Below are 27,033 nucleotides of genomic sequence, written 5' to 3' on the forward strand. Positions count from 1 at the left end.
GCTAGATGCAGGAAGATTGTTCCCGATGTTGGGGAAGTCCAGAACGAGGGGTCACGGTTTGAGGATAAAGGCGAAGCCTTTTAGGACTAAGATTAGGAAAAACTTCTTCACACAAAGAGTGGTGAATCTGTGGAATTCTCTGCCACAGGAAACAGTTGAGGCCAGTTCATTGGCTATATTTAAGAGGGAGTTAGATATGGCCCTTGTGGCTAGGGGGATCGGAGGGTATGGAGGGAAGGCTGGGTTCTGAGTTGGATGATCAGCCATGATCATAATAAATGGCAGTGCAGGCTCGAAGGGCCGAATGGCCTACTCCTGCACCTATTTTCTATGTTTTCTATGTTTTCTATTTACTGCCCCGGCAAGAAATAACAGATTGAACACTGCATATAATTATAAGGAAGTATATTTAAGAATGTTTACTTAAGCAAACAGTTATTTAAGGAAAGAAAGAAAAAAACAAAAAGGGCCCATTATACATAAACAGTCACATGTGCACGGTGGAGCTCAAAGCTTGAACTTGTCTGTGACTTGTGCTGGACCCTCAGTCTGTGTGAAGGCACACGCCACCTTCCCAATGTCACTCAAAGTCCATCTTGAACAATTGGGCTCCCTCTCGGGAGTATCGGTCCTTCCTCCTCAAAGCCGTTCATCTGCACAAGGCACCTCGTGCAACAGGGACGGCATCCTTGGCCATCTCCCCTCCTGTCTTCTCCCAGCTCCTGCGAAACAAAGACCTCTCCCCCCCCCACCGCCCCCAGTTCCACCGTCCTAACTGGCTGACACCACATTCCTAAGTTGAATAACAAAGCCTCTTATCTCAGCTCTAACCCAAACAATCAGAAAGCAGAACAGACTGCTCTTACAGAACTGCTAAAATGAAATACCTACAGCATAGCAGTAAGAATCTTAACCAGGGCATCACACACATGCTCAGCATTTCAGGAATAGCTTCTTTCCCTCTGTCATCAGATTTCTAAATGGACATTGAACCCATGAACACTTTCTCACTATTTATTTTTCTTTCTTTTTGCACCACTTATTTAATTAAACTTAAAAAGATAAGTATTTTAAGTAAAATAAAAAGTAAGAAGTGTGAGTGTAAATATACACACTTCTTACTGGAATTTACCGGTTTTATTATTTTGTACTGCTGCCACAAAACAGAAAATTTCACCACATATGCCAGTGATATTAAACCTGACTCTGATTCTGAAGGGAGAAAGGAGAATAGGGATTGTCTGGGGTGGGTGGGGTCTTTGATTATATACCGAGGCAGCAAGAAGTACAAAGTCCAAAGTTCAAAGTAAAATTTATTATCAGAGTACAGTACCTATAGAAAGTATTCAACCCCTTTGGAAGTGTTCATGTTTTATTGTTTTACAACATTGAATAACAGTGGATTTAATTTGGCTTTTTTGACACCGATCAGCAGAAAAAGACTCTTTCATAAAAAATTGAAAACACATCTCTACAAAGTGATCTAAATTAATTACAAATATAAATCATTAAATAACTGATTGTCTAAGTATTCACCCCGTTTGATATGACACACCAAGCCATCGCTGGTGCAGCCAGTTGGGTTTAGAAGTCACATAATAATAAATGGAGATCACCGATGTGCAGTCAATTGATTGTAGTAAAAATACACCTGTTCCTAGAAGGTCCAACTGCTGGTGAGTCAGTATCCTGGCAAAAACTACACTGTAAAGACAAAAGAACACTCCAAGCAACTCTGTGAAAATGTTATTGAAAAGCACAAGTCAGGAAATGGATACAAGAAAATTTCCAAGTCGCGGAATAGCCCTTGGGGTACAGTTAATTCAATCATCAAGAAATGGAAAGAATATGGCACAGCTGTAAATCTGCCAGAGCAGGCCGTAGAGGACCGTGCTGGAAGGGGACTAGTGAGGGAGGCCATTTATACACCTATGACAACTCTGAGGAGTTACAAGCTTCAAGAAATGGAAAGAATATGGCATAGCTGTAAATCTGCCAGAGCAGGCCGTTGAGGAACATGCTGGAAGGGGACTAGTGAGGGAAGCCATCTATACACCTATGACAACTCTGAGGAGTTACAAGCTTCAGTGGCTGAGACAGGAGAGATTGTGCATACAACAACTGTTACCCGGGTGCTTCACCAGTTGCAGCTTTATGGGACATTGTTAACAACCAGGTCCTTAAACCCATTCTTCAAATAGAATTAGCAAGTAGCAAAGAAGACCATAGGAGCAGAATTCTACCATTCCACCACGTCTCTCAACCCCATTCTTCCCGCAACCCTTGAAGCCCCTACCCAACCAAAACCTATCAACCTCCATTGCCCCCAGCAATCACTGTCTAGTATGGGAGGACCAATAGAACTGCACAGGACCAAAAGAAGCTGCAGAGGGTTGTAAATTTAGTTGACTCCATCTTGGGTACTAGCCTACAAAGTACCCAGGACATCTTTAGGGAGCGGTGTCTCAGAAGGACAGCGTTCATTACTAACGACCTCCAGCACCCAGGCCATGCCCTTTTCTCACTGTCACCATCAGGTAGGAAGTACAGAAGCCTGAAGACACACACTCAGCGATCCAGGAACAGCTTCTTCCCCTCTGCCATCCAATTCCTGAATGGACATTGAACACATGAACACAACCACACTTTTTTAAATATATATTATTTCTATTGTTGCACCATTTAAAATCTATTCATTATATGTATGCTGTAATTTACTTATTTTCCCTTCTATATTATGTATTGCATTGAACTGCTGCTGCTAAGTTAACAGATTCCACGACACATGCCGATGATAATAAACCCGATTCTGATTCTGACTATGCTGGTAATTGACGGAAACAATATCTTGATGGCAAGTAAAGTTAATCGTTAATGATGTGGGGGTTTCAGGCTTCTGTACCTCCTGCCTGATGGTAACCATGGAAAGATGGCTTGGCCTGATGGATGCTGCCTCCCATAGATATGACCGATTGTGGGGGATGAGCCCATGATGTGGTGGGCAGAGTCCACTCTCTCCTGCTCCTGTACAACTCCAGCAGGACTTCCTTATTCACTTATGGAGCCAGGGAGTCATACAGCAAGGAAACCTGCCCTTCTATGCCCTCAGTGTTCCCAGAAAGCAAGTCTCATTTGCCCATTTTTGGCCTAAACTTCCCTTATTCATGGGCTTATCTCGATGGCATTTAAGTGGTCATTAATGCACATCCCCCCCCACCCCCACCACTACTTTTGGCAGCTCATACCACCCCTTGTGTGAAGAAGCTGCTTTCCCGATGTCCCTTTTAAATCTCTCACCTCTGATCCTAAACCTGAGCCGTCTTGGTTTTAGCAGCCCCTCCCTGGAAAAAAGACCATTCACCTTGTCCAAGTTTCTCACCGTACCTTTATCAGGTCACTCCTCAATCTCCTACATTCCAGGGAATAAAGTCCAAGTCTACTTAACTACTGCTTTTAACTCAAGTACATGTAACATCCTGCTAAATCTTTCTGTACGCTTTTTAGTTTAATAGCATCTTTCCTATACAGGGTGACCAAAACTGTACACAGGTCTCTATGTGCAACCGTACCAAAAGTCTTAAATAATTGCAACATAACTTCCCAACATCTATACTCAATGCCTTTAATGATGAAGGTTGCATACCAATTCTCTTTTCACCACCCTGTCTATCTGTGACACAGCTTTCAGCAAACTATGTACTTTGGTAGGTGCCTCTGTTTTACAACAGTCTCCAGGGCCCTACCATTCACTGTATCAGCTTTACTCTGGTTTGATCTCTGAAAACCACAGCTTACAGCAACAGCACAGGGCATTGGAGTTCAGAGTTCAGAGTGGAATGCATGGGTTTCCTCTCACTGTCCAAAGACGTACTGGTTGGTAGATTAATTGATCATTGTAAATTGTCCCGTGATTAGGTTAGGGTTAAATCGCTGCATGGCGTGGCTCGAAGGATTGAAGGCCATTTACTAATTCTCAGCCCACATACCGAGCTGATCAAGATCCTCCGTAATTTTTCATAACTTTCAACACTATCTACCTTTCCTTAGTTTTTATTTAGTCCAATCTTCTTGCATAAAGGCAACCACACTATTTACCTGCCTTGGTTTTAGTTGCACCATAGAACATAGAAAACTACAGCACATTACAGGCCTTTTGGCCCACAATGTTGTGCCAACCATGCAACCTATTCTAAAAACTGCCTAGAATTTCCTTACTGCATAGCCCTCTATTTTCCTAAGCTCCATGTACCTATCTAAAAGTCTCTTACAAGACCCCTATTGGAGTCTCTCCCACCATTGCCGGCAGTTCATCCCGCACACCCACTACTCTGTGTGAAAAACTTACTCCTGACATCCCCCTTGTACCTACTTCCAAGCACCTTAAAACTACACCCTCTCGTGTTAGCCATTTCAGCCCTGGGAAAAAGGCTCTGACTATCCACACAATCAATGCCTCTCATCATCTTATACACCTCCATCAGGTCACCCCTCATCCTCCCTCGCTCCAACCTATTCTCATAAGGTATGCTTCCCAAACCAGGCAACATCCTTGTAAATCTCCTCTGCACCCTCTCTATAGTATCCACATCCTTCCTGACCAGAACTGATGCACCAGTGTATTAACTCCCTGTGCAATACACACACAAAGTGCTGGAGGAACTCAGCAAGTCGGGCAGCATCAGTGAAATAACACACACACATAATGCTGGAGGAACTCGTCGGGTCAGAAAAAGAATAAACGGTTAACCTTATGAGTGGCGACCCTTCATCAGGACTGGAGAGGAAAGGGAAGACGCCGGAATAAAAAGGCGGGGGGGGGGGGCGGTGGCTGGGAAGGTGATAGGTGAAGTCAAGTGGCTAGGGAAGGTAAAGGGCTGGAGAGGAAGAAATCTGATAGGAGAGGAGAGTGGACCATAGGAGACAGGAAAGAGAAGCATCTATGAAGGGTCTCAGCCCAAAATGCCAACTGTTTATTCCGCTCCATAGATGTCATCTGACCTGCCGAGTTCCTCCAGCATTTTATGTGTGTTGCCTAAGATTTCCAGCAGAATGTCTTGTGTTTGTGTTATTAGGGCCATAAATTGCATTGAATAGTAAATTTTACCTGTCTCACACTCGTAAAAAGAAAATTCTTTGTTTGCGTCGCACCGAAGTAAAGCAATAGAGTTCGGTTGAAGCGGAGATAAAGTTACCGGACTTTTAAACTATAGGCCTGAGATAACAATGCCATTCTTTTCTTTCATCCGGCACTGTATTTCAAAGTCTTTTCTTCCCGTTGCTTCACGCCGAAAAACCCCTTGAATTTACTCATCAACCACTCTTGTAAATATCACACATGGTACAGAAATCATTTAGGCTAAAAAAAAAAGCAGATTTTGTAGTCTATTTTTTGTTTACATGTATTGAATCCAGGCAGATATTCCAAGGGGATTTTTTTGCATTTACAGGCGATTTTTATTGACTTTTTAAAATATATTTTGCAACATACGCAAATATATGAATGCAATTGCAAAGAAAGCACGACAGCGCCTCCAGGCGTCTGCGGAGATACAGCATGACATCAAAAACCTTGGCAAACGTCCATAGATGTGTAGTGAAAAGTCTATTGACTGGCTGCATTACGGTCTGGTATGGGAACACCGCTGCTTCTGAGCGGGAAATCCGACAAGATGGAGAGGATTCGGCCTAGTACACCACGGGTAAAGCCCTCCCAGCCACTGAGCACATCTACATGAAACGTTGCCGCAGAAAAGCAGCATCCATCATTAAAGATCTTCACCACTCTTTGCTCGCTGCTGCCATCAGGTGGAAGGTACAGATGCCTCAGGATTCGTACCACCAGGTTCAGTAACAGTTCCCTCAACCATCAGGCTCTTGAACAAAATAGGATAACTACTCTCAATTATTGAGATGTTCCCATAACCAATTAACTAATTTTAAGGACTCTTTATCTTGTTATTTATTACTATTCATTTGTGTTTGCATTTGCAGTTTGTTGTGTTCTATGCGCTTCCTCTTTCGTTGATCCTGTTTACAGTTAACATTCTATAGATTTGCTGAGTATGCCCGCAGGAAAATGAATCTGAGGGTTATATAAGGTAACATACATGTAGTCTGATAATAAATTTTATTTTGAACTTTGAAACATGCCGGAGTCAATGTTTGATTCTCCCTTCTCTCATGCGGATTCTTCCCCGTACTATTCTTCATCTCGATCACCCCTTAGATCCATCGAGAACCAAACAACGAACCACCTTCCGCGTTCCGCCGGCTCGAACCGCGTTTCCGCATCAGGTGACCAGAGGGCCACGTGAACACTTATTGCCGGCCCCGGGTCACGTGACAGACTCCCGTCTCTTCGGAAATGAAGCCGCTGTACGGCGGGGTAGAGGGGTGAGTGAGTGAGTGAGTGAGAGGGAGGGGAAGGGAAATAGAGAGAGGGAGGGTGGGAAAAGGGAGAGAAGGGGAGAGAGGGAAAGAGAAAATGCGGAGGGTAAAGGGAGGGGGTGAGGGGAAGGGAGGGGAAGGAAGGGAGGGGAAGGGAGGGGAAGGGAGGGAGAGGGAGGGGGAGGGAGGGGGAGGGAGGGGGAGGGAGAGGGAGGGGGAGGGAGGGGGAGGGGGAGGGAGGGGGAGGGAGGGAGAGGGAGGGGGAGGGAGGGAGGGGAGGGAGGGGGGGGAGGGAGGGAGAGGGAGGGGGGGGGAGGGAGGGAGAGGGGGGGGGAGGGAGGGAGAGGGAGGGGGGGAGGAGGGAGGGAGAGGGAGGGAGGGAGGGAGGGGGGAGGGAGGGGGGGAGGGAGGGAGAGGGAGGGGGGGAGGGAGGGAGAGGGAGGGGGGAGGGAGGGAGAGGGAGGGGGGAGGGAGGGAGAGGGAGGGGGGAGGGAGGGGGGGAGGGAGGGGGAGGGAGGGAGAGGGAGGGGGAGGGAGGGGGAGGGAGGGGGGGAGGGAGGGAGAGGGAGGGGAGGGAGGGGAGGGAGGGAGGGAGGGAGAGGGAGAGGGGGGAGGGAGGGAGGGGGGAGGGGGGAGGGAGGGAGAGGGAGGGGGGGAGGGAGGGAGAGGGAGGGGGGAGGGAGGGAGAGGGAGGGGGAGGGAGGGAGGGGGAGGGAGGGAGAGGGAGGGAGGGGGAGGGAGAGGGAGGGAGGGGGAGGGAGAGGGAGGGGGAGGGAGGGGGAGGGAGAGGGAGGGGGAGGGAGAGGGAGGGGGAGGGAGGGAGGGGAGGGGGAGGGAGGGAGGGGGAGGGGGAGGGAGGGAGGGAGGGAGGGGGAGGGAGGGGAAGGGGGAGGGGAAGGGAGGGAGGGGGAGGGGAGGGGAGGGAGGGGGGAGGGGAAGGGAGGGGGAGGGGAGGGGAGGGAGGGGGGAGGGGAAGGGAGGGGGGAGGGGGAGGGGAGGGAGGGGGGAGGGGAAGGGAGGGAGGGGGGAGGGGAAGGGAGAGGGAGGGAGGGGGGAGGGGAAGGGAGGGAGGGGAAGGGGGGAGGGGGAGGGGAAGGGGGGAGGGGGAGGGAGGGGGAGGGAGGGGAAGGGGGGAGGGGGAGGGGGAGGAGGGAGGGAGGGGGAGGGGAAGGGAGGGAGGGGAAGGGAGGGAGGGGAAGGAGGGGGAGGGGGAGGGGAAGGGAGGGAGGGGAAGGAGGGGGAGGGGGAGGGGAAGGGAGGGGGGAGGGGAAGGGAGGGAGGGGGGAGGGGGGAGGGGGAGGGGGAGGAGGGGAAGGGGGGAGGGGGAGGAGGGGAAGGGGGAGGGGGAGGGGAAGGGAGGGAGGGGGGAGGGGAAGGGAGGGAGGGGAAGGAGGGGAAGGGGGGAGGGGGGGAGGGGAAGGGGGAGAGGGGGGAGGGAGGGGGAGAGGGGGGAGGGAGGGGGAGGGGGGGGAGGGGGGAGAGGGGGGAGGGAGGGGGAGGGGGAGAGGGAGAGGGGGGAGGGAGGGGGAGAGGGGGGAGGGAGGGGAAGGGGGAAGGGAGGGGGAGGGGAAGGGGGAAGGGAGGGGGAGGGGAGGGGGGAAGGGGAAGGGGAGGGAGGGGGGGAGGGAGGGGGGAAGGGAGGGGGGAAGGGGAGGGAGGGGGGAAGGGAGGGGGGAAGGAGGGGGAAGGGAGGGGGGTAAGGAGGGGGTAAGGGGAGGGGAAGGGAGGGGGGTTAGGAGGGGGTAAGGGGAGGGGAAGGGAGGGGGGGTAAGGAGGGGAGGGAGGGGGCAAGGAGGGAGGGGGTAGGGGAGGGGTAAGGGGAGGGGAAGAGAGGGAGGGGGTGAGAGGGAGAGGGAGGGGGTAAGGGGGAGAGGGAGGGGGTAAGGGGAAGGGGGAGGGGGAGGGAGGGGGTAAGGGGGAGGGGGTAAGGGGGAGGGGGAGGGAGGGGGTGAGGGGAGAGGAAGGGAGGGAGGGGGTAAGGGGAGGGGAAGTAAGGGAGGGAGGGAGGAAGGGGGTAAGGGGAGGGGAAGGGAGGGAGGGGGTTAAGGGGAGGGAGAAGGAGGGGTTAAGGGGAGGGAGGGGTAAGGGGAGAGGGAGGGAGGGGTGATGGAAGGGGGAGGAGGGAGGGAGGAAGGGGGTAAGGGGAGGGGAAGGGAGGGAGGGGGTTAAGGGGAGGGAGAGGGAGGGGTTAAGGGGAGGGAGGGGTAAGGGGAGAGGGAGGGAGGGCGGCAGGGGAGGGAGGGGGAGGAGGTAAGGGGAGGGGAGGGGAGGGGAAGGGAGGGAGGGGTGAGAGAAGACGGGGAGGAGGGAGGGTGGGAGGGGTGAGGGAAGGGGGAGGAGGGAGGGGAGGGGGAGAGGGAAGTGGGGGGAGGGGGGGAGGGGGGAGAGGGAAGTGGGGGGAGGGGGGAGAGGGGGAAGGGAGGGAGGGGGAGGGGAGGGGAGGGGGAAGGGAGAGAGAGGGGAGGGGGAGGGGGAGAGGGGGAGGGAGAGGGGAGGAGGGGGAGGGGAGGGGGGAAGGGGAGTGGAGGGGAATGGAGGGAGGGAAGGGGGAGGGGAAAGGGAAGGGGAGGGAAGAGGGAGGGAGGGTAGATGGGAGAGAGAGGAAGGGAAGGAAGAGGGAGGAAGGAATAGAGGGAAGGAAGGAGATGGAGGGAGGAAGAGGTGCCCAGCCCCTCCAGTCCTTCGTCTGCCCCCGCCCCTCTTGCACCACCCCAGAGAGTGGACCAGATCTGGTGTCCCACTTTGCTACAGTGACTCTTCCCTTACGCCTGGGCATGTGGAAACATTAACAGCTCCGACTAGATTGTGGAGGCCAAGTCATTGAGTATATTTAAGGCTGCAATTGATGGGTTCTTGATTAGTCAGGGTCTCAAAGGTTATGGGGAGAAGGCAGGTTGAGAGAGATTATAAATCAGCCATGATGAAATGGCAGAGCAGACTTGAATTGCTAAATAGCTCACCTCTCCTCCTATCCCTTATGGAAAACCATTCTCTGGGCTTTGATAGCAAAAATTAATTCTAGTTCTGATCCTAGAGGAGGGACCAGCTCGAATGTTGTGTTGATTGCTGAAGATGGAACCATTGTGGCGAAGGCAGATGGACCTTCCACCAACCACTGGGTACGGGCTGGTTTCTTTGTCCACTGGGGAACATCGGGATTGCGGGGCACACGGTGTCTATCTGGTCAGTTCTGTACTTTTCATGGTAGTTGGTTTATTCCCAGTGCATGGAGTAATTTGTATCAGAATCAGGCTTAATACCACCACCATACGTCATCAATTTGTTGTTTTGCGGCATCGGTACTGTGCAATTACAAAATATAAAAGCAATACATTGCAATGAGAAATATCTATAAAATTTAAATTAAATAGTGCAAAAAATAGTGATGTAGTATTCATGGGTTCATTGTTCGATGGGATCTGATGGTGGAGGGGAAGAAGCTGTTCCTGGAATGTTGAGTGTGTGTGTCGTCAGGCTCCTGTGCCTCCTCCCTGATGGTAGCAGTGAGAAGAGGGCATGTCCTGGGTGATGGAGATCGTTAATGATGGACGCCACCTTTTTTGATGCATTACCTTTTGAAGGTGTCCTTGGTGCTGGGGGGGGGTGAGTGCACATGATGGAGCTGGCTGAGTTTACAACTTTCTGCAGCTTTTTCCAATCCTGTGTCATGGTCCCACCAAACCAGACGGTGAGGCAATCAGTTAGAATGCTAGCAACACACATCAAAGTTGCTGGTGAACGCAGCAGGTCAGGCAGCATCTCTAGGAAGAGGTGCAGTCGATGAAGGGTCTCGGCCTGAAACGTCGACTGTACCTCTTCCTAGAGATGCTGCCTGGCCTGCTGCGTTCATCAGCAACTTTGATGTGTGTTGCTTGAATTTCCAGCATCTGCAGAATTCCTCGTGTTTGCAGTTCGAATGCTGTCCGCTGGATATCTGTTGAACTTTGCCAGTGTCTTTGGTGATGCATCAAGTCTCCTCAAGCTCCCAGTGAAATATAAGCACTGTCGTTGGTAAGATCTGCTCCTGCCTCATGGAGTAGGCTTACCTAGGTCAGCACAACATTGTAGGCTGAAGGGCCATTACTGTTCTATGCACTGAGGTACAGTGAAAGGCTTTTTATGTATGCCATCCATGCAGATAATTTTATCACACATCAGTATATCGAGATAGTACAGGGGGAAAGTATTGCAGAGAAAAAAAATAAGGATGTAAAAAAAATCTGGCCTGTAACATGGTGTAGAATACAGAAGGGAGAATGTGTTACGGTTGCAGGGGGTGTGCAGGCAGACAATGTGCAAGGGGCCATGATAGGGTAGGGTGAGTGATCAATTGTTCAATTTTATCATACAAGGGTAATACATTTTATTTTGACAGTTAAAGTTTAAAAAAAGACGAACTGTGTAAAGGAGGAGATAGTGGATGTGGGACACACAGATTATTGTGTGTGTGCTTGTGCGTCCACATGAGGAAGATTTCAAAGTAACGAGTGTTGTGACATAGAGCACGAGATAAGGCCGCTAACCTCTTCTCAGCGTGCAACGCCAGGGCGGCGCGGTAGCGTGACGCTGTCCGGCGCTGGTGAAGTGGTTTTAATTCCTGTCGCTGTCCGTAAGGAGTTTGCACGCTCTCCCTGTGACTGTGTGGGTTTTCTCCGGGTGCTCCAGTTTCCTCCTGCAGTCCAAAGGTGTCTGGCTTAGTAGGTTAATTGGCCACATGGGTGTAATTGGGCAGTGTAGGCTCTTTGAGCAGCTGCAAGGACCTGTTATCATGTTGTATCTCTTTAAAAAAAAATGCAGAAAATGTTAATGCTTTATTACTGTGAGCAGAGTGAGAGGGATAACGTGGGAACAATTAGAGTGAAAAAAACAATGTGCTGAACCAATTAAATTAGTAATCAGATTGCTAACTAATCTCTTCTGCCTACTCAATGTCCATATCCTAACATTTTCCTCACATTCACATGCTCAGCTACATGTCTCTTAAAAGTTCCTAACGTATCCACCACCTTTGGGAGTGCATTCCAGGCACACATCCCTCTCTGAGTTTAAAAAAAACCTGCCCATCAAGTCAATTCTGTTGCTATGCAAAAGGAAGCTGTGCTCTTCAAAGACCTTTATTGCTTGGGCTGTTTGCACACTATCTCTCTACAATTCTTGCCTGGACATTGTCTTAACCCTTACCTTGCTGCAACTACCACAGAATCTCCTGATGAAGGGTCTCAGCCCAGAACGTCATCTCTTTATTCCTTTCCATAGCTGCTGCCTGACCTGCTGAGTTCCTCCAGCCTTTTGTGTGTGTTACTCTGGACTTCCAACATCTGCAGAATCTCTTGTGTCCACAATGTCTCTGCATGGTTGAGATAAGATGGTATTTGTAGTCGTCTGACCGCCCTCGGTTTAATTTTTTTCTCCGCAGCTGGTTGGGGTGGACCAGTGTTTGTCAGCCATCAATCAAATGGTCGAGGAAGCCAAGATGCATGCTGGCAGTAACCCAGGAGTACCACTCAAGTCCTTGGTAAGGAAACTAGAACTCTTGGTTTTAAACTTGCTCAGAACACACAACAACCTTAATGAATATTGGAAGAATATTTGGGTAGCCCGTTAACATAACACTTTTACAGCGCCAGCAACCTGAGTTCAATTTCAGCGCGGTCTGTAAGGAGTTTGTACGTTCTCCCCATGGCCCCATGGGTTTCCTCTGGGTGCTCCAGTTTCCATCCACATTCCAAAGACGAACAGGTTGGAAGGTTAATTAGTCACGTGGGGGTAAGTCCGCGAGGACTTGTTACCTTGCCAAAGCTCTAAATAAACTTTTTAAGGAAGTACAAACTGCTAGAAGAATTCATTGGGTCAGGCATCATCTCTGAGGGGAAGCAGACAGTTGCCATTTTGTGTGGAAACCAGTGCAGGTGGAGGGTCTTGACCGGAAATGATTGCCCGTTTCCCTCCGCAGATGCTACCTGACTGTAATTGGTCTTGTGGGTGGAATTGGGCAGCGTGGGCTCGTTGGGCCAGAAGAGCCTGTTCCCGTGCTGTATGGCTAAGTCTTAATGAGTACGTCAGTCACGTGATCGTTGGAGATGGTTCCGTCATTCCTTATGGATGCTTCTGTCTTATTGCCGTATCTACAGCGTATAAATGTCTCAGTCTCAGCCTTAAATGTGTGAATTTCTGTATGTTCATGGTCTTCTGCTGCTGTAGCCCATCCCCATCCTCTTCGAGATTCAATGTGTTGTGCGTTCAGAGATGCTGTTCTGCACACCGCTGTTGAAACGTGGTTCAGAATCAGGTTTAGTATCACTGGTGTATGTCATGAAATTTGTTGTCTTTGCGGAAGCAGTACATAATAATAGAAAGTAAGGTGACTGTGACTATATATAAAGTAGTTAAATTAAATAAATAGTGAAAAAATAAAAATAAAAAAGAAGTGAGATAGTGTTCTAGGTTCAATGTCTGTGCAGAAACCAGAGGCAGAGGGGAAGAAGCTGTTTCTGAATCACTGAATGTGTTATTGAGTTACTGTCACCTTCCTGTCAGCTTGAACCAGTCTGGCCATTCTCCTCTGACCTCTCTCATTAACAAGACATTCCCACCCACCGAACTGCCACTCACTGGATTTTATTTTTCCTCGCACCATTCTCTGTAAACTCTAGAGAATGTTGTGCATGAACATCCCAGGAGATCAGTAGCTTCCGAAATACTCAAACCACCTCATCTGAGATCAACAATCATTCCACGGTCAAAGTCACTTAGATCCCATTTCTTCCTCATTCTGATGTTTGCTCAGAACAGTACCTGAACCTCTTGGCCATGTCTGCATGCTTTCATGCATTGAGTTGCTGTCACCTGATTGGCTGATTAGATATTTGCTTTAACGAGTGTACAGGTGTACCTGATCAATTGGCCACTGAGTGTATGTTTGGTGTCTAGCATTCCACAACCTCTGCAGATGTCGTCCTCTAAGGAAGGAAATTCTGCCCCAATGTAAACTAAAGTAACCTGTCCTGAGACTGGCTTCTGATCCAAGTCTGTAACCGGAGGGAAGGTGTCCGTCCAGCATCCAGCCTATTCCAGTGTATGCTGGTTTATTTATTCATCACACGTACATTGAAACGAACAGTGAAATGTGATATTTGCATCAACAAGCAGCACCCAAGATGCGCTGGAGACAGCCCACAAGTATCACCACACGTTCCAGTGCCAACGTCACATGCCCGCAATGTTCAATATACACCACACACACACACACCCACCCACCCACCCACCCCAGCATGACAGACCTCATAGATGCACTATGGTGAGTATCCTGACTGTTGCATCATGGCCTGCTATGGGAGCACCAATGCCCAGGAATGGAAAAGTCAACAGAAAGTTGCAGACACAGCCCAGTCCATTACGAGAAAAATTTTCCACACCTTTCAGTTCATTTACAAGGAGCGCTGCCACAAGTAAGCAGCATCCCCTGCCCACTGGTCAACCAGGCCGTACTGTCTTCTCAAATCTACCTTCGGGCAGGAGGTATAGGAGCCTTAGGTGCCACACCACCAGGTTGAGGAACAGTTATTACCCTTCAACCATCAGGCTCCTGTACCAGCACGGATAACTTCACTCACCACAACGCTGAACTGATTCCACAACTTACAGGGTCGTTTATAAGTCAGGTTCTCAATATTATTTTTTTTATTTGCATGATTTGTCTTTTGCACATTAGTTGTCTATTAGTCTTTATATGTAATTTTTCATAAAATATATTAGATTTCTATATTTTCCTGTAAATGCCTGCAAAGAAATGAATCTTAAGGTAGTATATGACAACATATATAGACATTGATAATAAATTTTACTTTGACTTTGGAGGGGAATAATCAGTTGACATTTTAGGCTGAGACACTTTACTGGGTTTGAAAAGAAGAGGGTAGAAGTCAAATTAAGGCTGGGTGAGGGGAAGGGGTAGTTGCTGATGGAAGCTCATTTGATTCCACTGGTTTAGTCAGCTGCTTAACCTTAAATTCCATTGGAGCTTTGAACTTGTGTTCCTGGATCACTGGTCGTACTATAGGGAAGTACTTCTCGATTATTGGAACAGGGTTCAAATTAGAGAAATCACTAAATTCAAGTTTAACAGATAAGAGAGCTGGCAGCTGAAATTAATAACCTTAATAATCATCATTCATTTGGGGGCCAAGGTGGAAAATACAGTCCATATAGTCACAAAGAGCACATATGCGGTAGTTATGATCTAGCACATGCAGTCTCAACAATATTAGCTCAAGTTCCTGTGTGGCATGGTCTCAAGATTATATACACAAGCGATTCTGGAAATCCAGAGTAATACATGTTAGGGTGTGTTCTGGAGTTAGGGTCTATAGCAAATATTAACTTCATCAGCAACCAATCTTCAGATATAAATGTGGATTTGGGAGTCCTCATACAGGATACCCTTAAGGTTAACCTCCAGGTTGAGTCAGTAGTGAAGAAGCGAATGCAATGTTGGCATTCATTTCTAGAGGAATAGAGTATAGGAGCAGGGATGTGATGTTGAGGCTCTATAAGGTGCTGGTAAGACCTCACTTGGAGTACTGTGGGCAGTTTTGGTCTCCTTGTTTAAGAAAGGATGTGCTGACGTTGGAGAGGGTTCAGAGAAGATTCACTAGAATGATTCCGGGAATGAGAGGGTTAACATATGAGGAATGTTTGTCCGCTCTTGGACTGTATTCCTTGGAGTTTAGAAGGATGAGGGGGGACCTCATAGAAACATTTCGAATGTTGAAAGGCATGGACAGAGGTTGTTTCCCATGATGGGGGAGTCTAGTACGAGAGGGCATGACTTAAGGATTGTAGGGCGCCCATTCAGAACAGAAATGCGAAGAAATTTTTTTAGTCAGAGGGTGGTGAATCTACGGAATTTGTTGCCATGGGCAGCAGTGGAGGCCAAGTCATTGGGTGTATTTAAGACAGAGATTGATAGGTATCTGAGTAGCCAGGGCATCAAAAGTTATGGTGAGAAGGCGGGAGAGTGGGACTAAATGGGGGAATGGATCAGCTCATGATAAAATGGCGGAGCAGACTCAATGGGCCGAATGGCCGACTTCTGCTCCTTTGTCTTATGGTCTTATGGATTGTAGATTGAATTTAAAATGCAGCCCTGAACATGGTTTTCCTGGAGCTGTGGACTAGAACTGATTGCAAAGCAGACAATGCTGATTAACATTCAATTTGGGTGTCTGGTGTGTGAAAACGATATGTAATTCACAGGAAGCATTGTAGATACATTGTAACTATAGAATTGTCCTGCTGTTACTTTTGATCATTAGCATATAGAAATGTCATGTAGTCGGGTCGGGAGGCCTCTTCCCCTAAAAGTCTATCAATATGATGCTTGCTGCTCGTTTTGGTTAAATAAAACACTTCTCTATCCGCCAGTTTCAGTGTCTCTCTGGTGAATCTGTTAACATTACAACACACACAAAATGCTGGAGTCTCAGCCCAAAACGTCAACTGTTTATTCATTTCCATAGATGCCTTCTGACCCTGCAGCATTTTGTGTGTATTGGCCTGAAGACTGACAGGTTGACATAAAGCGCGAGGTACAATTCACGTGAGACAGTGTAATGTTACTGACACTATTATAGTAAAACGAGCAGTTGCATAAATATGTGAAATGGCAGCAATAAAAGCTACAACAGTGGATGAGAGGGTGTCGTTGAGTTGGGGAGTGGGAAGTGAAGGACATTCAGACAGGGTGTACATGTGTCCTGGATGGCAGCAAGGTGTTCAGAGGTCTAACAGCCTGGGGAAAGAAGCTGTTACCAAAGAATTTCCAGAGAATTTATCGGGGTATGCATTTTCATTGGGTTTTTTTGTGGAACAGGAAATTGATACTCTGTTACTCAATGAAAATGAGCTTCAAAGTTCAAAGTAAACTTATTATCAAAGTCCTGAGGTTTGTTTTTTGTGGACATACTCAATAAATCTACAGAAAAATAACCATAACAATCAAAGAATGAAGGACTCAATGAGATTTATTATACAAATCTGTTTGCGACATCACAGTGAAACAATGGATCAGCTTACAGAGTGAGGAGTTGTATCTGGGGGGTGGGGTGCTTCGTCACATTCATTCATAACACTTCGTATAATCAGTGGTAGATTGTGTGGATTGTTATAGAGAGTCTGAGGGAAATGTACTTAAATAGAAACTGGTAAAGTGCCAAGTTGCTACTTTAAAAGATTTGAAAACTTTATCATCCAGTTCTGATAATTGATAATTAGTTTATTATTAACTCTGACCAGACGTTAATAATGTTGGCAAATGGTGCAAGCTGAATCATCTGCAGCTCAAAGTCAGTAAAACAAAGGAGATGGTGATGGACTTTAGGAAGCCCAAGGCTGCATTGCTCCCTGTTACTATTGGCCACGAGGACAAGGATGTGGTGAGGACCTACAAGTATCTGGGGGTGCACCTGAATGACAGACTTGAGTGGAGCACCAACACAGAGGCTGGGTACAAGGGCCAGAATAGCCTCTACTTCCTGAGGAGGCTGAGATCCTTTGGAGTACGCAGGCCTCTCCTTCACAGTTCTACCAGTCTGCTGTTGCCAGCACAATCTCCTGTGCGGTGGTGTGCTGGGGCAATGTCATCATCACGGGTGATGCCAACAGGCTCAATAAACTGATTAGAAAGACTGGCTCTGTTATAGAGGTCAAACTGGTCACACTGGAGGCTGTGATAGAACAAAAGACTTTATGGAAAATCCTGGCAATTCTGGACAAGGTTTCTCACCCTCTGCATACCACCTTGGTTGAACAGAATCAGAATCGGGTTTATTATCGCCGGTATGTGTCGTGAAATTTGTTAACTTAGTGGCAGCAGCAGTTCAATTCACTGCATAACATAGAAGAAAAAATAAATAAATTACATTATATGTATATTGAATAGATTTTAAATTGTGCAAAAACAGAAATAATATATATTTAAAAAGTGAGGTAGTGTTCAAGGGTTCAATGTCCATTTAGGAATCGGATGGCAGAGGGGAAGAAGCTGTTCCTGAATCGCTGAGTGTGTGTCTTCAGGCTTCTGTATCTCCTACCTGATGGTAACAGTGAGAAAAGGGCATGCCCTGGGTGCTGGAGGTCCTTAATAATGGACGCTGCTTTTCTGAGACACCGCTCCTTGAAGGTGTCCTGGGTACTTTGTAGGCTAGTACCCAAGATGGAGCTGACTAAATTTACAACCCTCTGCAGCTTCTTTTGGTCCTGTGCAGTAACCCCTCCCCTCCCCCATACCAGACAGTGATGCAGCCTGTTAGAATGTTCTCCACGATACATCTAGAGAAGTTTTTGAGTGTATTTGTTGACATACCAAATTTCTTCAAACTCCTAATGAAGTGTAGTTGCTGTCTTGCCTTCCTTATAACTACATCGATATGTTGGGACCAGGTTAGATCCTCAGAGATCTTGACACCCAGGAACTTGAAACTGCTCACTTTTTGAACTTCTGATCCCTCTATGAGGATTGGTATGTGTTCCTTCGTCTTTCCCGTCTTGAAGTCCACAATCAGCTTGTTCGTCTTACAGATGTTGAGTGCCAGGTTGTTGCCGTGACACCACTCCACTAGTTGGCATATCTTGCTCCTGTATGCCTTCTCATCACCATTTGAGATTCTACCAACAATGGTTGTATCTTCAGCAAGTTTATAGATGGTATTTGAGCTCCGCCTAGCCACACAGTCATGGGTATAGAGAGAGTAGAGCGGTGGGCTAAGCACACACCCCGTGAGGTGCACCAGTGTTGATCATCAGTGAGGAGGAGATGTTATCACCAATCCACACAAATTGTGGTCTTCCAGTTAGGAAGTTGAGGATCCAATTACAGAGGGAGATACAGAGGCCCAGGTACTGTAACTTCTCAATCAGGATTGTAGGAATGATGGTATTAAATGCTGAACCATGGTTGATGAACAGCATCCTGACGTAGGTGTTTGTGTTGTCCAGGTGTCTAAAGCCATGTGGAGAGCCATTGAGATTGCATTTGCTGTTGACCTACTGTGGCGATAGGCAAATTGCAATGGGTCCAGGCCCTTGCTGAGCCAGGAGTTCAGTCTGGTCATGACCAACCTCTCAAAGCATTTCATCACTGTAGATGTGAGTGCTACCGGGCGATAGTCATTAAGGCAGCTCACATTATTCTTCTTAGGCACTGGTATAATTGCTGCCTTTTTGAAGCAAGTGGAAACTTCCTCCCGTGGCTGTGAAAGGTTGAAAATGTCCTTGAATACTCCCGCCAGTTGGTTGTCACAGGTTTTCAGAGCCTTACCAGGTACTCCACTGGGACCTTCCACCTTGTGAGGGTTCACTGTCTTTACAGACAGCCTAACACCGGCCTCAGAGACCGATATCACAGGGTCATCAGGTGCAGCAGGGATCTTCACAGCTGTAGTTATATTCTCCCTTTCAAAGCGTGCATAGAAGGCAACACACACAAAATGCTGGTGGAACGCAGCAGTCGAGGAAAGCAATAAAGAGATCCAGAGTGGGGTGTCCATGAAGAGGAGGAGGGTTGAAGACGGGAGAAGGGGTCAGGCATTGAGTTCACCTGGTAGTGAAGCATCACTGCCATTCATGCTGTTGGGTTTCGCTTTGTAGGAAGTACTGTCTTGCAAGTCCTGCCAGAGTTGTCATACATCGTATGTCACCTCCAACCTCGTTTAAAATTGTCCTTTCGCCCTTGAAATAGCCCTCTGCAAATCAGACCTGGTTTTCTGGTACAGGCCTGGGTCGCCAGACTTGAATGCCACAGATCTAGCCTTCAGCAGACGATATACCTCCTGGTACATCCATGGCTTTTGGTTTGGGAATGTTCAGTAAGTCTTTGTAGGCACACACTCATCCACACAGGTTTTAATGAAGTCGGTAACAACTCATTCAGATTCAAAGATGAATCCCTGAATACAGTCCAGGCCACCAATTCAAAGCAGTCCTTTAGGCATTCCTGTATTTCCCTTGTCCAAACCTTCTTGGTCTTCACTACTGGTGCTGCAGTCTTCAGTCTCTGCCTATACTCTGGGAGTAGAAGCACAGCCAGGTGATCAGACTTCCCAAAGTGAGGGCGTGGAATAGCACGGCAGACGTTCTTGATGGTGGTGTAGCAGTGGTCCAGTGTGTTGTTTCCTCTGGTATTGCAAGTGATCTGTTGATGGTAATTGCTAGTGATTTTGTCAGACTGGCCTGGTTAAAATCCCTCAAAACGGTGGTGAACGTGTTAGGGTGTGCTGTTTCATGCATGTTGATCCCATTGCTCAGATCATCTGAAGCCTGATTGACATTGGCCTGAGTTGGAATGTATACTGCTACCAAAATGACTTCGGAGAACTCCTGTGGTCGGTAAAAAGGATGATACTTAACTGCTAGATATTCCAGGTCTGATGAGCAGAATTGGAACAGCACTGATATATATGTCCACCAAGCAGAGTTGATGATGAGGCATACTCCTCCACCTCTGCTTTTGAGAGACTCTATAGATCTATCCTGACGGTGTATAGTAAACCCGTCCATTTGAATTGCGGCATCTGGTACGGAAGGGGTTAACCAGGATTCCATGAAACAAAAGATACATGTGGTCCTAATGTCCCTCTGATTCAGCACCCTAGCTTCGAGATCACCAGAGACTGCACGTTTGCCAGCAAGATAGTCGGTATTGGGAGTTTAAAACCCCGTATCCTTAAACGCACTTTTTTCTCTGTTCTGCAGTCACGCTTCCTGCGTGGAATGCTATGAGGATGAGGTGTGGTTTCCGTCAGTTTTAAGCAGCGATAGTTCGGTTAAGCACATTAAGACATCTCTGTTGATCTTGGAAGCCGTTGTGCTTTTTAGCTGTATCAGGCCGAAACAGGATTATTTTATTGTATCCAGTGAGAGTTCTGCTGCTACATGAGTCACCCAAGGACCCCTGGAGCAGACATGAACACAGGAGCACTTTTGACAACTGTGCTGCTCCAAAGAGTGTTATATGAGGTCATTCTTACCCTTGGCCATTAGGCTCAATAATGAGTCAACCTACAGCCAGGGAAGTGATGACTCCCCTCCTGTTAGACTTATTTTTTATTCTTTCTTACTTCATTTCTAATATTTGTATATCTGTACACTTGTAATGCAACTGTGACACTAAGTTCCTTTGGGATCAATAAAGTGTCTATCTGTCTATAACGTTGCAGCTCTATAAAACTCTGCTTAGACCACACTTGGAGTATTGTGTTCAACTCTGTCCCCGCATTATAGGAAGGACGTGGAAGCTTTATAGAGGATGCAGAAGAAACTTACCAGGATTATAGAGTATATCTTATGAGGATAGGTTGAACAAGCTAGGGCTTTTCTCTCTGGAGTGAAGGAGGATGAGAGACCATAAGACCATAAGGCAAAGGAGCAGAAGTCGGCCATTCGGCCCATTGAGTCTGCTCCGCCATTTTATCATGAGCTGATCCATTCTCCCATTTAGTCCCACTCCCCCGCCTTCTCACCATAACCTTTGATGCCCTGGCTACTCAGATATCTATCAATCTCTGCCTTAAATACACCCAGTGACTTGACCTCCACTGCTGCCCGTGGCAACAAATTCCACAGATTCACCACCCTCTGGCTAAGAAAATTTCTTTACATCTCTGTTCTGAATGGGCACCCTTCAATCCTTAAGTCACGCCCTCTCGTACTAGACTCCCCCACCATGGGAAACAACTTCGCCACATCCACTCTGTCCATGCCTTTCAACATTCGAAATGTTTCTATGAGGTCCCCCCTCATTCTTCTAAACTCCAAGGAATACAGTCCAAGAGCAGTCAAACGTTCCTCATATGTTAACCCTCTCATTCCCGGAATCATTTTAGTGAATCTTCTCTGAACCCTCTCCAATGTCAGCACATCCTTTCTTAAATAAGGAGACCAAAACTGCCCACAGTACTCCAAGTGAGGTCTTACCAGTGCCTTATAGAGCCTCAACATCACATCCCTGCTCCTATACTCTATTCCTCTAGAAATGAATGCCAACATTGCATTCGCCTTCTTCACCACCGACTCAACCTGGAGGTTAACCTTAAGGGTATCCTGTACGAGGACCCCCAAGTCCCATTGCATCTCAGAACATTGAATTCTCTCCCCATTTAAATAATAATCTGCCCGTTTATTTCTTCTACCAAAGTGCATGACCATACACTTTCCAACATTGTATTTCGTAGGGTGAATTGTCAGAGGTGTACAAGATGACAAGAAACAACGACAGAGTGCACAGCCAGACCTTTTCTCAGGGCAGAAATGGCTAATTTGAGGGGACTCAATTTTAAGGTGATTGGAGGAAAGTATGGGGAGGATGTCAGAGATACGTTATTTACTCGGAGAGTGAGTGTATGGAACATGGTAGTAGAGGTATTTAAAGTTTTGATAGAAGCTTGAATGAAAGATGAAACTCAGATGGAAGAAAAATGGAATGTTACGTGGGTAGATTGATCTGAAGTAGCTGAAAGGCTCAGCACAATATTGTGGGCTGAAGGGCCTGTCACAGAGACATTCTGGAGTTCCGAGTTCAGTCCCGGCATCCTCTGTAAGGAGACTCCCCATGGAATGTGTGGGTTTTCTCCGGCTGCTCCTGTTTCCTCCCACAGTCCAAAGACGTATCGGGTAGGTTAATTGGTCATTGTACGTTGTCGTGTGATTAGGTCAGGGTTAAATTGGGTTTGTCTGGGGTTGCTGGGGCAGCACGGCTTGAATGCTAAATAAATAAAAATACTCTGCTATACTGTTCTATGTTCTACTGCCACGTGTACAGAGATACAGCAAAAGCCTCGTCTGCAGTTAGGTCAGCTTTTCACAGCAGTATACAGGTGTCTCCCGCTTTTCGAATGTTCGCTTTATGGAACCTCGCTGTTACAAAAGGCCTACATTAGTTACCTGTTTTCACTAACATAAGGTGTTTTCACTGTTACGATAAAAGGCAGCGTGCGCCCCGAACAGCCAAGCTCCTCCCCCGGAACTGCGTTCTAGCCGGCATTGCTTAAACACGTGCCTGTGAGCAGCCATTAGCAAGGTGAGTTCTAAGGTATCGGAAAAGCCTAAAAGAGCTCGTAAGGGTGTTACACTTAGCGTAAAGCTAGACATAATTAAGCGTTTTGAGATAGAAGAAGATGACATGCCTGCCCTGATGGAAACAGATGACGATGAGATGACACCCTAGTGTCCCACCACCCCAGTGGTCCCAACCCCCGGGCTGTGGACCGATACATTTCCACGGAGAATGCAGCGGTAACCGGGATGCACCCAGCACATCTTTATGAAAAAAAGCTGAAATAAACGTGCTAATTAATTAGGTGCCGCCCAGCACGTAAATAATTAGCTTGTTTATTTTGGCATTTTTGTTAAAGATGTGCTGGGTGCATCCCAGCTACCGCTGCATTCTCCGTGGATCGGTATTGGTTCACTGCCTGGAGGTTGGGGACCACTGCACCACCCCAACCTCTGATGACTCAGCCTAACACAGCATTATCAGTGTGCTCGGCAGTGTTGTCCCGATTCCCGTAAGTGATACTACACTGTACATACATTATTTCTAGTTTATATAGGCTGTGTACTTTTATGTGTTATTTGGTATGATTTGGCAGCTTCATAGCTTAAAGGTTACTGCAGAGAGCGTTTCTGCCAACAGCGCTTGTGCCGTGTTTTTGCCGAGTGTGCTTGCGTGAGATTTTCGCTACGGTGGACAGTACGGCAATGATTGTGGAAAAATATTTCTACTTTGTATAGGCTGTGTATTTATCATATCGTTCCTGCTTTTGCTATATGTTACTGTTATTTTAGGTTTTATGTGTTATTTGGCATGATTTGGTAGGTTATTTTTTGGGTCTGCAGACGCTCACAAATTTTTCCCATATAAATAAATGGTAATTGCTTCTTCACTTTACGACATTCCAGTTTATGAACCGTTTCATAGGAACACCCTACCTTCGGATGGCGGGGGAAACCTGTATTGAGGAAAAGCAATAACAGAGTGAAATGCGCATGCCCTCAAATCCTTTTGTTTCCCAGATCTGGAGCACCTGGTGCTGCTGTGTAGACCTTTCTGGCTGCCCAGGGGATTCACAGGTTATTATCACAGCTGTGTATATTCTGCCGGAGGCTGATACTGGCCTGGATCTCAAGGATCTGGAGACTGTACACCAGGAGGCTGCCTTCATCATTACCGGTAACCTTTAATAAAGCGTCACTGTCTAAAGTCTCTCCGGAATTTTGTAAACGCATCCAGGTGAGCACACGGGGAGATGTCATACTCGACCACTGCTACTCTCCCTTCCGCAATACTTACAAAGCACTCCTTCGCCCCCCAGTTGGAAATCGGACCACTCCTCCTGTACTTTTGCTGCTGCTATAATACAGGCACAAGCTGAAAGAAGAGGCGGCTATAGTTAAAACCGTCCACTCTTGCCCTCCGTGCAACAGTTGATGACGTCAACTAGAATGTCTTCCATGACGAGGATGTCCCCAAGTTCACGGAAGGGGTCACGAGCTTCATCCAGAAGTGCATCGAGGATGTTGCCCCCCCAGAAATTGGTCAGGGTCTATCCACACTAGAAACCCTGGATCAACAGTTCCGTGCAAGCAGCATTTACAGCGTGACACAGCCTACATTGCCAGTAAACAGCAGGAACTCAAGAAGTGCAGCTACAATCTGCTCAAAGTCATCAAGGCAATGGAACAACAATACAGGGACTAGATCCAGACACGTCTTTCCACCAAAAACACATGCAACTTACGGCAAGGTCTGCGCACCATCGCAGACTTCAAAGCTAAACACAGTGGAGTTTCCAACATTGCTGCCTCTCTCCCGGATGAGCTAAATATTTTTTACGCTTGATTCGATGTCATCAATACTGAGTCCCTGAGGAGACCTGTAGATGATGCGACTGGCTTCTTGGTCATCTCTGAGGCCGAAGTACGTAGGTGTTTCCAGCAAGTGGACAGTCGCAAGGCTGCAGGACCGGATGGCATCCCAGGACGAGTGCTCAGGATGTGCGTAGCAAACTGGCAGGTGTGTTTACAGACATTTTTAATCTCTCCCTCTCCCAGTGTAGAGTGCCCTCCTGCTTCAAAACATCCACCATTGTCCCTGTACCTAAAAAGACCAAGGTAACATGTCTGAACGACTGGCGTCCTGTCGCACTCACCTCAATAATAAGCAAATGCTTTGAGAGGCTGGTCAAGGACGACATCTGCAGCTTGCTACCACCCACAGTTCACCTACTAACACAACCGATCGACAGATGATGCAATAGCCACAGCTCTACACACCATCCTTACACATCTGGAGAAGAGAGATGCTTATGTGAGAATGCTGTTCTTAGACTACAGTTTAGCATTCAACACCATAATTCCCTCCAGGCTTGACAGGAAGCTCAGAGAACTCAGCCTTGACCCTGCCTTGTGTAGCTGGATCCTGGACTTCCTGTCAGATTGCCGGCAGTTGGTAAGAATGGGCTCCCTCACCTTTGCCCTTCTGACCCTCAACACAGGTGCCCCTTGGGGCTGTGTCCTAAGCCCCCTCATTTACTCTCTGTATACCCATGACTGCATTGCTACCCACAGCTCCAATCTGCTAATTAAATTTGCTGACAACACTACACTGATTGCCCTAATCTCAAATAATAATGAGGCAGCCTACAGAGAAGAAGTCATCACCCTGACACAGTGGTGTCAAGAAAAGAACCTCTCCCTCAATGTCACAAAAACAAAGGAGCTAGTTGTGGACTACAGGAGGAATGGAGATAGTCTAGCCCCTATTGATACCAATGGATCTGGGGTTTAGAAGGTGAACAGCTTTAAGTTCCTCGGCATAAACATCACCGAGGATCTCACGTGGTCTGTACATACCGGCTGTGTGGTGAAAAAGGCACAACAGTGCCTCTTTCACCTCAGATGGTTGAAGAAGTTTGGAATGGGCCCCCAAATCCTAAGAACTTTCTACAGTGCACAGTTGAGGGCATCCTGACTGGCTGTATCACTGCCTGGTATGGGAACTGTACTTCCCTCAATCGCAGGACTCTGCAGAGAATGGTGTGGACAGCCCAGCGCATCTGTAGATGTGAACTTCCCACTATTCAGGACATTTACAGAGACAGGTGGGTAAAAAGGGCCTGATGGATCGTTGGGGACCCGAGTCACCCCAACCACAAACTGTTCCAGCTGCTACCTTCCGGGAAACGGTACCGCAGCATAAAAGCCAGGACCAACAGGCTCCGGGACAGCTTCTTCCACCAGGCCATCAGACTGCTTAATTCATGCTGACACAACTGTGTTTCTATATTATATTGACTATCCTGTTGTACATAATATTTATTATAATTATAATGTGGCGTTTTCTTGGCCTTCTGAGGAAGAAAGTTGGTTTATTATTGTCACGTGTACCGAGATACAGTGATAAACTTTGTAGTGCATGTTATCCACAGAGATCAGTTCATCACAACAGTTCAATGAGGGAGATCAGAATCGGGTTTATATCACTAATGTATGTTGTGGAATTTGTTATTTTGCAGCAGCAGTACAATGCAATACATAAAAAAATTACTATAAGTTACGATAAATAGAAAAACATAAGTAGGTAGTGCAAAAGGAGACCAAGATAGTGATGTAATCTTCATGGGTCATTCAGAAATCTGATGGCAGAGGGGAAGATTTTGTTCCTAAAATATTGAGTGTGTGTTTTCAGGCTCCTGTACCTCCTTCCTGATGGTAGTAATGAGAAGAGGGTGTGATCCAGATGGTAACTGTCCTTAGGGGAAGTTGCTACCTTCTTGTGGAATTGCCTTTTGAAGATGTGCTCGATGGTGAACAATGACAATGCAAAATAATGTGTTACATTTACAGAGAAAGTGCAGTGCAGGCAGACAAATAAATTGCAAGGCCATCTTTTCATACTAGAATCTTACAACTGTAGTCCGATTACAGTGGGCAACTGTCCTTGAGCCTGGTGGTATGTGCTTCAGGCTTTTGTATCTTCTGCCCAGTGGGAAGGGACGAAGTGAGAATGTAAGTAAAGGTGCTGGTGAGTTTTCTTGACCATAACATCTCTGTGATGTGGCGGCATTAGCAATGATCTTTCAAAAATCATTGGACTCTGGCATGGTGCTAAAGGACTTGAAAATTGCAAATATCACTCCACTCTTTAAGAAAGGAGGAAGGCAGCAGAAAGGAAATTATAGACCAGTTAGTCTGACCTTAGTGGTTGGGAAGAAGTTAGAGCCAATTGTTAAGGATGAGCTGATGGAGTAATTGTGACGCAGGACAAGATAGGACAAAGTCAGCATTGTTTCCTTTAGGGAAAATCCTGCTTGGAACCTGTTAGAATTCTTTGAGGAAATTACAAGTAGGATAGATAAAGAAGATGCAATGGATGTTGTATATTTGGACTTTCAGAAGGCCTTTGACAAGGTGTCACACATGAGGCTGCTTACCAAGTTAAGAGCCCATGGTATTACAGGAAAGTTACGAATGCGGTTAGAGCATTGGCTGATTGGAAGGAGGCAGCGAGTGGGAGTAAAAAGATCCTCGTCTGTTTGGCTGCCAGTGTCTCGTGGTGTTCCGCAGGGGTTGGTACTGGGACAACTTCTTTTT

The 27,033-nt window shown here is 47.3% G+C and overlaps 1 protein-coding gene across 1 annotated transcript in view; it reads left to right on the plus strand.

Moving 5' to 3' along the window:
* The first annotated feature begins 6,265 nt into the window (after positions 1-6,265).
* Positions 6,266-27,033, plus strand: part of nagk (N-acetylglucosamine kinase) — a 49,128-nt gene continuing 28,360 nt past the window's right edge. Inside the window, exons 1-3 of the mRNA XM_063045150.1 lie at positions 6,266-6,393; positions 9,422-9,506; positions 11,804-11,902. Of these exons, the coding sequence (XP_062901220.1) occupies positions 6,365-6,393; positions 9,422-9,506; positions 11,804-11,902 (213 nt within the window). The 5' untranslated portion in view covers positions 6,266-6,364. The remainder of the gene's footprint in view (positions 6,394-9,421; positions 9,507-11,803; positions 11,903-27,033) is intronic.

Source organism: Mobula hypostoma, chromosome 4 (assembly GCF_963921235.1).
Source record: "Mobula hypostoma chromosome 4, sMobHyp1.1, whole genome shotgun sequence".
NCBI classification, from domain to species: Eukaryota; Metazoa; Chordata; class Chondrichthyes; order Myliobatiformes; family Myliobatidae; genus Mobula; species Mobula hypostoma.